This window comes from Conger conger, chromosome 16 (genome assembly GCF_963514075.1).
Source record: "Conger conger chromosome 16, fConCon1.1, whole genome shotgun sequence".
Lineage (NCBI taxonomy): Eukaryota > Metazoa > Chordata > Actinopteri > Anguilliformes > Congridae > Conger > Conger conger.
Window position 1 is genome coordinate 3,051,665 of NC_083775.1, and position 14,115 is coordinate 3,065,779.

Below are 14,115 nucleotides of genomic sequence, written 5' to 3' on the forward strand. Positions count from 1 at the left end.
GAGGTCTCTCCAATGTTGAGCACAGGGTGCTGTATCAATCCCTGCTTCAGCATTTTACACACGGAGGCATTATGTTTTTGTCAATATCTCAGGTGCCTGTTATCAATATTTAATGCCGGGCCGTGGTGTACAGGGATACCTGTCTCTGCTGTAATTTCACCAGATTAATGAGCGCTTGATGTGAGTTGGATGAGGACACGACTGCTGTATGGTGGTGTGTGTATCACTGCTCAAGGGCAAAGATAGTCATCCACGTATCGAAGATAATCACCACGTATCGAAGATAATCACCCCGTATCAAAGATAATCACCCCGTATCAAAGATTGTCATCCCCATATCAAAGATAATGACCCCGTATCGAAGATAATCACCCACATATCGAAGATAATGACCCTGTATCAAAGATAATCACCCCGTATCCAAGATAATCACTCCGTATCAGAGATAATCACCCCCGTATCAGATATAATCACCCCATATCAGAGATAATCACCCCATATCAGAGATAATCAACCCGTATCAGTGATTGTCATCCATGTATCAAAGATAATCACCCCCTCGTATCAAAGATAATCACCCCATATCAAAGATAATGATGCATTAGCAAACCATATGATGAACTTAGTTAACCATTAACATACTTAGTTAATCATTAACAAAAACCTTTCTCTAATATGAATTTGTCCTGACTAATGTAGTAGCTAACATGAATTAATGATGTACAAATACATTGACAGAGCTGTACAGATGAACTTCTCAGTAGTAATCAGTCAGCACATGCCACATTTGTTCATGCCGATTCATGGAACCTAATTGTAAGGTGTTACCCACACAAGGAGCAAAGCAGACTGTCGTGTCATGTATCATGCAGGACTGGCCTTGATTGGGTGCAGTATCAGTCTTATGCTAATGGAATTAAGAGCTTATTTTAGGCCGTCTGTCCAAACTCTGGCACCTTGCCCTGGGCCATAAAGAAGGGTCCGCATTGTTCTCCTCCCTTGCAAGGGATTTTTATTTTATTTTTAACGACCACAATGACATTGAACTGGTCTGCAGTGAAGAATCAAACAACAGATGATACAGTGCTTATGAGACTCTGCAGCACAGCATGACAGAAGACATTTTAGTTTCTCATTTCAGGCAGGGGACTGGGATTTAAGGATGAGCTGTGAGTGTGTGTGTGTGTGTGTGTTTGTGTATGCCTGTGTGTGCGTTTATGTGTGTGTTTGTGTTTGTCTGTGTGTGTGTGTGTGTGTGTGTGTGCCTGACAATCAGTCAACATTTGTGGTTGTGAATTGGGCTGCTAGCAGAGAGACAGAGAAAGACAGAAAGGGGGAGGGAGAGAGCAGTGGGAGAAAGAGAGAGGGATGGAGGGAGAGGGAGAGAGAGGAGGGAGAGAGAGAGGGATGGAGGGAGAGAGAGGAGGGAGAAAGAGAGAGGAATGGAGGGAGGGAGGGATGGAGGGAGAGAGAGGAGGGAGAAAGAGTCAGGGATGGGGGGACAGAGTGAGATGGATAAACAGTCTGATGTCTCCTGGGTCTGCGCTGTAAAGGCCCAGTGATAGATGAGGTGATTTCTGTCTGGCAAAATGTGGAGATTAAGAGACAGTTTGCCCTCATTTGCCGGGTGAGAGAGGCGCTCTGGTCCTCTTCAGTCTGGAACGCGGAGAGGGCAACGGGGCTGAGAACCCTGCCACACTGAGGCTTTCACTCAAAACCACGGCCAGGGAAACTACTAAAAAGCACCGCCTGTTCGCCCAAAAAAAGCTTCATTTCCACCGCTCTGCCTCTGTAGAACACTCATTTTCAGGGAGCCCTGTTGTAAAATAAATAAATAATGTTGCACTGATTAATTACCTGGTATGCCCGTTTTAGATTTTTTTAGCACCATTTTGCTGTAGCTAAAGGAGTTTTTTGTTCTCTCCTTTTAAAGAGTGTGATTGTTGCCGTTTTAATCTCAGCAGACGCAAACCTTTTTTAATGACCTGTCACATTCCCACCCCGTGCGTTGGTGATTTCTTTTTTTTAAATATAGAAAATGCTTCAAATAGGGTTTCGATTCTACAATTGAGAGATGAGCTGAAACGTTGTTCCTGTGTGTGCCCTGAATGCCACCTCAGAAGTGTTCTGTTTGTTTGTGAGCAGCCGTAATAGAATTATGATAATTTCGTTTTGTAGCTGACGCTTTTATCCAAAGTGACTAGCAGTTGATTAGACTAAGCGGCGGACAATCCCCTCTGGAGCCACCTGGGGGTTAAGGGCCTCGCTCAAGGGCCAAACAGAAGCAGCTGTGCGGATTTTATGGCTACACCAGGGCTTGGGCCACCAACCTTCTGGGTCCCAGTCGTGTACCTTAGCCACGCGGTTACAGGCCGGATTGTGCTCAAACGCATGACTCGTGACTCGTAGTTTAAGTGCCTGACGGACATTCCAGGCACATATTCCTCCCCTGAAATCAGGAGGAATAAGGGAGGTGTTCACTGGAACGCCACCTCCGAGCTGGAGCGGGTGGATTAGTGCAGCCCCGAGGCGCTCCGATGCCCCGCTCCGGAATCTCATTACGGAATTCTCATATCGGCGGGAACGCCGCGGTGAACTTCATCCAGCGCGATGTGGCCGTGAGGGCGGGAACTCCGTTTGGGAGTGCGGGAGATTCGATCCGCTGGGGATCTGCTGGGGCGGCCTGTAGTGTAGTGGTGAAGGTAAATGACTGGGACACGCAAGGTCGGTGGTTCTAATCCCGGTGTAGCCACAATAGGATCCGCACAGCCGTTGGGCCCTTGAGCAAGGCCCTTAACCCTGCATTGCTCCAGGGGAGGATTGTCTCCTGCTTAGTCTAATCAACTGTACATCGCTCTGGATAAAATGCCATGAATGTAATGTAATGATCTGTGTGCTCGAGCCAGTCAGTCACCCAGCGCCTGAGACCATTCAGGAGCACTGGGCTGTCTGGATCCACACAGCACCTCTCATTAAAAATAAATGCAGTTCATTTATATTACATTATTGGCATTTGGCAAACGCTCTTATCCAGAGCGATGTACAGTTGATTAGACTAAGCAGGAGACAATCCTCCCCTGGAGTAATGCAGGGTTAAGGGCCTTGCTCGAGGGCCCAACGGCTGTGCGGATCTTATTGTGGCTACACCGGGGATCGAACCGGCGACCTTGCAGGTCCCAGTCATGCACCTTACGCAAAGCTGTTTCGTTCCTCTTCACAAACAGTTCAGCCAGTTCTCCTCTGAGCGATGAACCTGCTGAACTGCATTTGTGAAGACCGTACCAGAAACGTCTGAGTGAAGTAGGAATGTTGATTGAATCTAGGCTGAAAATGGGCTTAAATTCAGGGGAACTGATCACACTGCTGAACACGGAGGGTAGGTTCATTCCTATGGGAATCCTTGTTTTTTTTTTTATCAATTCCAATTTAATTCTGTGAGACCCAGACATTGATCTAATGTTTCCGGTTCTCTCAACACTCGACACATGCTGAAAGATACAGTATGTTGCTAAAATCTAGTATAGGCCTAAGGAACTGGGAAATGTTTGCAACAATGGATATAACTGATATTTAGCAAAAAATGGTCTCAAGAGCGCCTGAAAATAAATGTTGCATTTCTGCAACACTGGGTCTCACAGGGTTAAATTAAGATTCAAAATAAAAATACCAAATCTTAGAAAAAATGCCAACACTTCACAGCATCCCTCCTGTGAAGTGCTTGGCTACTTTATCGCAAGAGCTCAGAACCAGCACAGAAATACAGCGTCACCGCGGCGATCGTATCAAAGAGGGGGTGAATTCATTCAGTACTGAGATGGCCGTCTCTCTGCTCTATCTCTGTCTCTTATTCGTAATTGGATAACCTGCCACGGCACCTTCTGAGCTGTGGCCCCCCTCTCTGCCTGTTATCTTCTCCTCGTAATCCCTTTTCTGGAGAACTTCTGAGAAACGGAAGGAGAGCCTGTCTGTTCTGCTTTAAAATACGGTGGAGCTGTCATCGAAGTGAGACTCTACTCTGTGATAGAGGTGAGTCTCTGCTCTGTGATAGAGTGAGACTCTGCTCTGTGATAGAGTGAGACTGTTCTGTGATAGAGTGAGACTGTTCTGTGATAGGAGTGAGACTCTGCTCTTTGATAGAGTGAGACTGCTCTGTGATAGCAGTGAGACTCTGCTCTGTGATAGAGGTGAGTCTCTGTTCTGTGATAGAGTGAGACTGCTCTGTGATAGAGTGAGACTCTGCTCTGTGATAGAGTGAGACTCTGCTCTGTGATAGAGTGAGACTCTGTGCTCTGTGATAGTGAGACTGTGCTCTGTGATAGAGTGAGACTGTGCTCTGTGATAGAGTGAGACTTTGCTCTGTGATAGAGTGAGACTTTGCTCTGTGATAGAGTGAGACTGTGCTCTGTGATAGTGAGACTCTGCTCTGTGATAGATGTCAGACTCTGCTCTGTGATAGAGTGTGATTCTGCTCTGCGATAGAGTGAAGCCCCAGTTACACAGTCAGACCTGTCCGTGGGGTGATCCTCACGGAGGACTAGAGCCTCCCTGTGTCCCAAACCTGCAGTCAGGAAGCACAGTAGCAGACAGGACTGGGAAGATGGGCGCGGGATTCATACACACTTCACCCCCGATGAATCTGTGCTTTCACCTCCTCTGAGTTTCCTCTTATCTTTCCCCCTCTCTCTCTCATCCTCCCTCTCTTTCCCCTCTCTCTCATCCTCCCTCTTTCCCCCTCTCTCTCCCTCTCTTCCCCCTCTCTCTCTCTCCATCTCTCTCACTCTCTCTTCCCCTCCTTCTCTCTCTCTCTCCCACTCTGTTTGTTTTATTATGTTTTTACTTATTAATTGTATTTATTGGCTTCATCATTCTTACCGGAGGTCTGTTTTTTGATATTGTTACAGCTGTGGAATGGTTTTATTGTGGTTTTATTTGTTTCTGTTTCAATCATTTTGGGTTTGGGAACATTATTATGGATTGAAGGTTATCGTTTACTGTTTCTGTAAACACCTTATTTTTCAGTCTTTAAATTACTGTGGCATAAAAATTAAACCTCCCTCCCCCTCCCCCCTTCTTTCCAGTTTTAATGTTTGGGTCTCTGTGTGCCGGAGGGCTCAGTGTGAATGATCTTGGCCTATATCTGTGGTGTAACCGGGGCTGTTTGCAGACTCAGGCAGGAGAATTGTTTGTCTGTGTGTAATGGGAGAAGTACGGATTGGTGATGGAGGCGTTCGTGTAGTGCACCCAGTGGAGTTCCCCATGGCATGTGGGGTGGGTTGTCTGGTGGGCTGTAGGTGTGTGTTGGTTCGAAGTGTGGGATTTATAGTGTTTTCTATAGTGTGTGTAGGTGTGGTGGGTAGATTTGTTTTGAGTGAAATGTACATTACAGGAGAAAAAAATATCTTTCTCTCCCTCTCTCTTTCTCTCTCCTTCTCTCTCCATCAGCCAGTTTCTCCCCCCCTCGTTCTCTCTCTGCCCCCATCTCCCCCTATCTCTGTCCTCTCTCTCCCCCACCCTCTCTCTCTCCCTCCCTCTCTGTCTCTCTCTCCCCCACCCCCCATCTCTCTCTCTCTCTGCCCCGTCCCTCCGTCTCTCTCTCCCTCCCTCTCTGTCTCTCTCTCTCTCCCCCTTCTCTCCCTCTCCTCCTCCCCCCCTCTCCCCCTTCTCCCTCCCTCTCTCCCTCTCTCTTTCTCTTCTCTTACGCTCAGCTCTGTGGGAGTTCCGCTCCCTGACGTCCAAAAGCGAAACACTTACTTGTCAAATCAGGACATGTCATATTTATAACAACTCTCTCTATCTCTCTGCCTCTCTCTCTCTCTGCCTCTCTCTCTCTCTCTATCGCTCTGCCTCTCTCTATCTCTCTGCCTCCCTCTCTCTCTCTCTCTCTATCTCTCTCTCTCGCTCTGCCTCTCTCTCTATCTCTCTGCCTCTCTCTCTATCTATCTCTCTCTCTCTATCTCCATGCCTCTCTCTCTCTCTCTCTCGCTCTGTCACTCTCACTTCTGTTCAGTCCAGTGTCTGTGCTTTATTAGCGTGACATATGTAACCGTACATATTGCCAAAGCTCACGCGTTTGTCATGAGAGCCGCGCTGCCGTGAGAGCAGAAATGACAGCTGTAAGGAGATAATTCTCGTAAGAGAAAAATGGAATATAATGATAAACAGGGGACAGCCTGTCGCCTCGTGGCTAAGGTACGTGACTGGGACCCGGAACATTGGTGGCTCAGTCCCCAGTGTAGCCACGATAAGATCCACACAGCTACAGCTGTCGGGCCCTTGAGCAAGGCCCTTAACCCTGCATTGCTCCGGGAAGGGCGGGATTGTCCCCTGCTTAGTCTAATCAACTGTAAGTGACTTTTAGTTAAAAGCATGTATAATGAAATCACTCTTGCGGTTCTGCAGGTCCACGGGCGTCTCCCTCCCCGCCCCGTACTACCAGCCCGAGGAAGACGACGAGCGGCCCTTCATCTGCTCGCTGGCGGCGGACAACGGCATCATGTCGTGCCGGGACGTCCCGACCCGCCGGGAGGGGGGCCGGGAGTGCTGCCTGGACAAGGACGACGTTCTGCAGCGGCAGGAGCTGGGCCTCAGCCCCGAGCCCCTGGTCAACGGCAGCGTGAGCGCCGGCCTCTGCATCAACTGGAACCAGTACTACACCCGCTGCTTCACCGGCCACAGCAACCCGCACAAGGGCGCCATCAACTTCGACAACATCGGCTACGCCTGGATCGTCATCTTCCAGGTGTGCGGGGCCGGGGACGGTGCGGGGAGGGGTTAGGGGGTTTGCGGGGGGGTCTGTTGCTTCTGCCCTTTCTCCTCTCTTGCCTTCTCCCCCTCTCTCTCTCCCTCTCTCTCTTGCTCTCTCCCCCTCTTTCTCTCTCTCCCTCTCTCTCCCTCTCTCCCTCCCTCTCCCTCTCCCTCCCTCTCTCTCTCTCCCTCCCTCTCTCTCTCCCCCTCTCCCTCTCTCTCCCTCTCTCTCCCTCCCACTCTCTCTCCCTCTCTCCCTCCCTCCCTCTCTCTCTCCCTCTCCCTCTCTCCCTCTCCCTCTCCCTCTCCCTCTCTCTCTCTCCCTCCCTCCCTCTCCCTCTCCCTCTCTCTCTCTCTCTCTCTCTCTCTCTCCCTCTCTTGCTCACTTTCACTCTGTCTGTCCCTTCTTCCCCTATCCCACCCGACTCTCTCTCCCCTGCCTTCTCTCTCTCTCTCCCTCTCAATTCAATTCAAATTAAAATAAATTGGCACAAATTCACAATACGTATTTGAATCAGGGAGGTTTTGGAAGTTTGGGAATTTACTTTTTGGGGCAGAAAAGTTCTCTCTTTCTCCCATATTTCTCACATCTCTCTCCCCCCCCCCCCCCCCTCTCTCTGTCTCTCCATGCCTCTCCCTCTCCCCCTCTCTCTCTCTCCCTCCCCCTTTCTCTGTCTCTCCATGCTTCTCTCTCCCCCCTCTCTCTTTTACTCTCTCCCTTTCTCCACCCCTCTCTCCTTCCCTTTCTCTCTCCCTCCCTCTCTCCCTCTCTCTCCCTCTCTCTCTCTCACACGTTCCCTCCCCCCTGAGCTGGCTCTGAGTCTCGTTGCGTGAGTAAGCGGATTGTGGATTCTCTTTGAATGGGCTGTCGTGAGAGAGATTGGCAGCTTTAAGACAGCGTATGCTCACAGTCGGTGAGAAATGCTAATGCGGCGGAGGTACTCGAACCGCGGCGGACGGACGATATGGCGCGCATCACTTCCTGCTCCTTCCCCCGGTGCCGTCAGCCGGATTTGCTTTGCATTGTGGAGCTTATGTGTGAAATACGTCAGAGCTGATTTAAAGGCATACTATGCAGGATTTTCACCTTGAAAACATGATTAAAAAAAAAACAAACATGTTCTGTCATTACTACGATACACTGGCAACCTGTGTCTGTGCTCAATCCTGCCCAATACCTTGCTTGTGTACTGGTATGAGTGGGAGAGCTGTGTTTGCGAGAGATTAGCCATGGTGGCTAACCATCCGGCTAGTGGCAGGTCAGCGTCCAGTAACATTAGAGTAGGTAGCTGCCATTATTCGTTCACTAAATTCAGTTTTGTGTGTCTACTGGCTGGTCATGATAGCTGGGGCCCACTGCACAGCACTGCTGCTGGTATTTCCTGGAAGCTTCTACTGGCATACTTCCTCTCCTGGGAAGGGAGCGCATGCCTAAATCCAAAAGACTCCCGGACTTTCAGAAGGTTTGAGATGTCTGATAAAAAATAAAAGCGACAAGGAATTGATGTGTTTCTGAGTATGCGTGCTTACGTTACAGAATTGCGCAATGCTACCTTCCAGGCAGGATTGAGCAGGCTGAACCCGGTGGTGTTAGCAGCAGTGGCTAGTTTACAGTTCATTCAATCAACACTAATGTTTAGCTGAAGTTAGCTTCCCCATAACGTTGCATCCGGCCATAAGGGGTTAACACACAGATGACACACAGCTCTACATTAAACTGGACCCATCATCAGCACAGTCACCCTCATCCACACTCACCATCTGCCTGGAGGAGATCAAGGCGTGGATGAAACGACACTTCCTGCAGTTGAACAGCGGCAAAACAGAAGCCATCCTCATCGGCACCCCACACCAGGTCAACTCATCCCCCATTGCATGCATTACCTTTTCTGGCCAGGCTATCCCACTGTCATCGGTCATCACCAACCTGGGTGTCAGAATGGACCCCCACCTCAACTACGAGGCCCACATCAAACACCTCTGTAAAACATCCTTCTTCCACCTCAAAAACATAGCCAAACTCCGCCCCACCCTGTCTCTGCAGGGTGCTGAAAAATTAGTCCACGCCTTCGTCTCCTCCAGGCTCGACTACTGCAACGCACTTCTCATCGGGATTCCAAGCAAGAGCCTTCAAAAGCTTCAATACATCCAGAACAGTGCTGCTAGGATCCTGATGAGAGTGCGCAAACATGATCACATCACTCCCATCCTCCACTCACTACACTGGCTCCCCATCTCCTCCCGTACAGAATTTAAAATCTCCCTGCTGACCTACCAATGCGTCCATGGCAACGCACCCCCCTACCTCAAGGAGCTGGTCAAGACTCAGCCCCCCACCCGCAGTCTCCGCTCATCAAACACTTACCTCCTCAAACCCACCAGGACTAAGCTGGTCACTATGGGAGGCCGGGCCTTCTGTTCTGTCACCCCTGAACTGTGGAATGCCCTCCCTGCCCACCTAAGAGCACCACAGTCAGTCGACTCTTTCAAGAGCGGCCTTAAGACCCACCTATTTGGAAGAGCCTACCCACATTTTTAGTTTTAGTGATGATGATGTCTGGATACTGCTGTTTTTTTTTTGTTTTTTTTTGCTGTTTTTAGTTATTTTTATTTTTATTTGTATTCTCTGATGTTTTGACTCCTGTAGCACTTTGAGATTCTCGAATGGAAAGTGCATTATAAATTAAATCCATTATTATTATTATTATTATTATTATTATTATTATTATTATTAACACAGATAGTTCTGTTGCTTAAGGGTTGTGGTGTGTAAGATAATTCTGTAAGACTTGTCATGTGGCTAACAAGTCAACGAGTGGGGTGGGTGCTTCCTCCCCAATTCCCTACTGACTGTGTGTGGTGTGTGTGTGTGTGTGTGTGTGTGTGTGTGTGTGTGGTGTGTGTGTGTGTGTGTGTGTGTGTGTGTGGTGTGTGTGTGGTGTGTGTGTGTGTGTGTGGGTGTGGTGTGTGTGTGTGTCTGTGGTGTGTGTGTGTGTGGTGTGTGTGTGTGTGTGTGTGTTGTGTGTGTGTGGTGTGTGTGTGTGTGGTGTGTGTGTGTCTGTGTTTGTGTGTGTGTGTGCGTGTGTGTGTGTCTGTGGTGTGTGTGTGTGTGTGTCTGTGGTGTGGTGTGTGTGTTGTGTGTGTGTGTGTGTGTGTGTGTGGTGTGTGTGTGTTTGTGTGTGTGGTGTGTGTGTGTGTGTGTGTGTGGTGTGTGTGTGTGTGGTGTGTGTGGTGTGTGTGGTGTGTGTGGTGTGTGTGTGTGTGTGTGTGTGGTGTGTGTGTGTGTGGTGTATGTGTGTGTGTGTGTGTGTGTGGTGTGTGTGGTGTGTGTGTGTGTGTGTGTGTGTGTCTGTCTGTGCACACAGGTGATCACGCTGGAGGGCTGGGTGGAGATCATGTACTACGTGATGGACGCTCACTCCTTCTACAACTTCATCTACTTCATCTTCCTCATCATCGTAAGTGACCCCCCCTCCCCCCCCCCTCCCCCGCCCCCCACTGCCCATCTCCCAAAATGGCCGCCCTCCGGGCCATCGCGCGAGGCCCCCGGACCGGGTTCTGGCTCTCCGGCCGCCGCTCGGAGAGGAGCGCGCGTGACCTTGAGTCACGGAGGCGGTCATTCAGGGTCACGGCGCTGTCTCTCTCCCTCAGCTTCACGGGGCTTGTTGACTGTCAGGCCCTGTTGTGTCCGTTTAAAGCGCGGGCCCAGAGGGACAGGAACACTCATACCGCACGGCTTCCTGCCTGGCTGTGGCATGTGTCACAGCCACGTTCGAAAACAAGCGAAAATTGCCCTCATTTCTGACTTTTTTAAAGTTTTTTGTTTGTTTGTTTGTTTGTTTTGGGCGCCCTATTTTATACTTCTCTTTGATGAGTTGCGTTATTGCTGAAGACGACAAACACTAGCTCTCCTCTGTTAAGTTTGAATGTCGATGGAATCATACTCGCATACTAGCATACTACTCATACTAAATTTCAGGCTCATTTGCATTTAATTGATAGTACGCGTAGTATGCTAAGTGTGTGGGTTTTGACCACAGCCTAAGATTCTGTGTATCGTGGATCGGAAGGCAAAATAATCACTCACAGACTGACTCGCAGGCCTTGTAACTGATCACAGATTCAAATATGGAGGCGATGATTATCTACACTGGATCCATCGGGCTAATAGCTCACGGGTTGAAGCGGGGGAGCGTGCAGGTAGAAAGCAGGCCTAAGAGCCAGTCTCCTCCTGGTTTCCCTGTAACAGACAAGATAATGGATCTGTTAGATTTCGCCTGAGAAGCAGATTTAATGTTTATAGATAGGGGAAGATCAATTCGGCGGTGAGAGGCCTCGTCCGTAAAATCGATATCCCGGCACTGTAAAAGAAATTAGTTCTCGCCCGCGTGCGTAAATCTCGGCCCCAGCTTACCGCGTTCGGTTTGTTTTTTTTTAAAACGTTAACTGCCGTTGTTGTCGAGGTGGTTCCCGTCATGGTGACGCCCTTCCTGACGTGGATGTGAAGGATGAGGCCTCTGAGAAGGTAATGGGGTTTGAGAGCTTTGCGGTAGAGACCCTCTCCCGTTACCAGGCATCGTGTGGTCGGGGACTTCACCACGCCTGTGGATTAGTATCACCCTGCTGAAGAAAACTGCTCAAGCTAGGTATTTTTTTTTTTTTTTTTTTTTTTTTTTTTTCAATTTAGTAGCCAATTGTACCCCCCTCTAATTCAATTCGAGTTATAGTTAGATGCACGGTCCACACCCCGCCGAGGAAGAGCAACACTTCAGCCTCCTCCAAAAGCCTCATCTCTCTAATCGTGTCCGTGGTTCCAAGGCGTCCGAGGCGCTTATTGTACGGAGATCAGCTAACCCTGCCAAGACCCTCCCTCTGGAGCGGCAAGTCAATTATGCTGCTCCACGTGAGCCGGCCAAACTTGGCTTTCGGCAGGACCGGGAATCCAACCCCGGTCCCCGGTGTGCAACTGCAGTGAACTGCAACCGCAAGTCCGCTGCATCTTAGCCTGTTGCGCCACCACGGCCCCCTCAAGCTAGGTTTTAAAGCAGCTGACCAGCTCCCAGCTCAGACAAGCTACCTGCACTGGGCTGGTTGACGGGCTAGACCAGCTTTGCATTGCAGGGGTCCACAGTGTTTCAGCAGGCCTTGTAAGCGCTCACAGATTCAAATATTTAATCATCAGGCTTTTTAATCGCTCACCGATTCAAACACCTTATGTTTCAGCAGGCCTTTTTGGCCCATTGCTCACAGATTCGATTCCGTGTTTTAGCAGGCCTTTCAATCACTCGTGGATTCAGACACCTTCCTGTGGGGGTCCGTATGTCCTGTATCAGCCGAATCATGCCCAGATTCCCTTCATTCCTCTCCCGGGAGCCCGTGTGAGATTGACTGGCACAGATCGTTTGGGATTAAAACGGTGTATTTGGGCTTCAGCGATTTGGGCTGGATGAGGATGCGGGGTGCTCTGTGCTCGTCGTGGCATGTCTTGCCGCTTTGTTTCTCTGCCGAGTTAATCCAATAACCGCATGCACGGATTTCACAAAACCAATCCCAGCGCTCCCGTGCGTGTGCTAGAGACAAAACGGGCTTTATTCGCTGTCCCAAATCTGACTCCGTTTAATCTTATTTGATCATTATGCTGGTGCCTGTTATCTGGGGGGGTGGGGGGTGGGGGGGGGGGCTCTTCCCCTCTGCAGGAGCAGGAAGTGTCCCCAAATCCGATTTTCCCAGATTTCCTTTTGGAATGTTTAAACAATGGGAAATGAAATCCCCACATAATCCACTCCACTGGGGATAAGACACCTCCGCTCTGCTCCACTCCGGTTTCCAGCGTTCCCTCCACCTGTGGGAATATCGCCCGCCCGTCTCCCGTGGCGGTATCCGGTAGCCTGGCAACCGAGACGGAACACGGGCTCCGTAACGAGGCCCGGGCTCCTCGTGCGATGGAGCATCCGTCACCCGCTCTGCTCCCAGAAACACACCTCACCTCACACACACACACACTCTACCACACACACACACACACACACACACAGGCACTCTACCACACACACACACACACACCCTCACTCTACCACACACACACACACTCTACCAACACCCCCCTCACACACACACACACACACACACACACCCTCACTCTACCACACACACACACACACAAACACCCCCTTTGCACAAAACGCTCCCCTTCTCGCCCTCCCCTGCAGAGGAGCTGGACTGGCTCTGTTTGGGGCTCTTACAGCCAACTCCAAATGAGGTGTGGGGCACCGGGGCACCGGGGCGCCGGGGCTCCGGGGCAGTGTGGAGACCTCTGGAGGGCCAGGTACTCAGAGTGAGATAACGGGCACACCAGCCCAGAAAAACAAGGTCTCACCACAACCCAGTTATTATACAGGATACATTTCACCCAAGTGAAGGGACGAAAATGAATGACAGCAACAACAAAACATCACGTTGCATTACAAAGCATTTAGCAGACGCTCTTATCCAGGGCGACATACAATAAAGTGCAAATCAAATCCAGGTACGGTTCTAAGTGCTAGTGTGATCATAGAGATAGAACTTGTAGAATAATACAAACACTCATGTTCATGTTCATGAGCCTCCCCCACCCTCCATGCACAAACACACCTGCCTGTTGAACACTGTGTCCAGCCATTGTTCCCTTCAGTTTTTTTAATACTAACCCTACGATTGCGGAGATTTAATGATCGTTTTGTTCTTATTCCTGCCTCAGATAGCGTAATGCGGTGGTCAGGGTGCAGAGGGACGTAATGGTGCATGCTGGGAAGCTGTGGCGTGTTCACACATGCTCAGTGCTGTCGCTCAAATCATCGATTATTTCCTGCCTTTAAAGTTAATTATTGACCAAAGGCAACAGATTCAAAACCTCAAAACCTCAAAGCCTCAAAGCGTCTCTCTCCCGTAGTCCCCACGGCTTCAAAAACACACGTCGCATTTCAAATTCACAAAAGAAAAAAAAAAAAGATCAAAATGTGATCTCCGAAAGAGGAAAAAGAAACAGATAAATAGATGAAGTGTGTGTGGAATAACCGCGGTGTGGAGCATCTGATCTGCTGCCTGTGTGAACCTCGCCCGCTCTGATTAGGGGTGTAACACGCCGGGGGTCGGGATGGAGAATCCGGTGCGTTGGGGTGAGGAGCCAAACTGCAGGCTGGCGCCAAATCAAAGCTTCGGTGCAGATGCTGATCAGAAGCCAGCCAGATGGCCCACCCTGTCACTATCTCCGAGGCGGAGGGGCACAGCTCAGCCCAGCCAGTCAGCTCTGCGTGCGTTCTGCGGCAGAGTTCTTCACATACAACCGGAGCTTAGCATTAGAAGGTTCTAACTCACATTTCTGACAAAAAT

The 14,115-nt window shown here is 49.7% G+C and overlaps 1 protein-coding gene across 1 annotated transcript in view; it reads left to right on the forward strand.

Annotated features, from left to right (window-relative positions):
- LOC133114952 (voltage-dependent T-type calcium channel subunit alpha-1I-like) overlaps positions 1 to 14,115 on the forward strand; it is a 189,060-nt gene that overhangs the window by 95,301 nt on the left and 79,644 nt on the right. Inside the window, 2 exon segments of the mRNA XM_061224646.1 lie at positions 6,400 to 6,739; positions 10,110 to 10,202. Coding sequence (XP_061080630.1) covers positions 6,400 to 6,739; positions 10,110 to 10,202 — 433 coding nt within the window.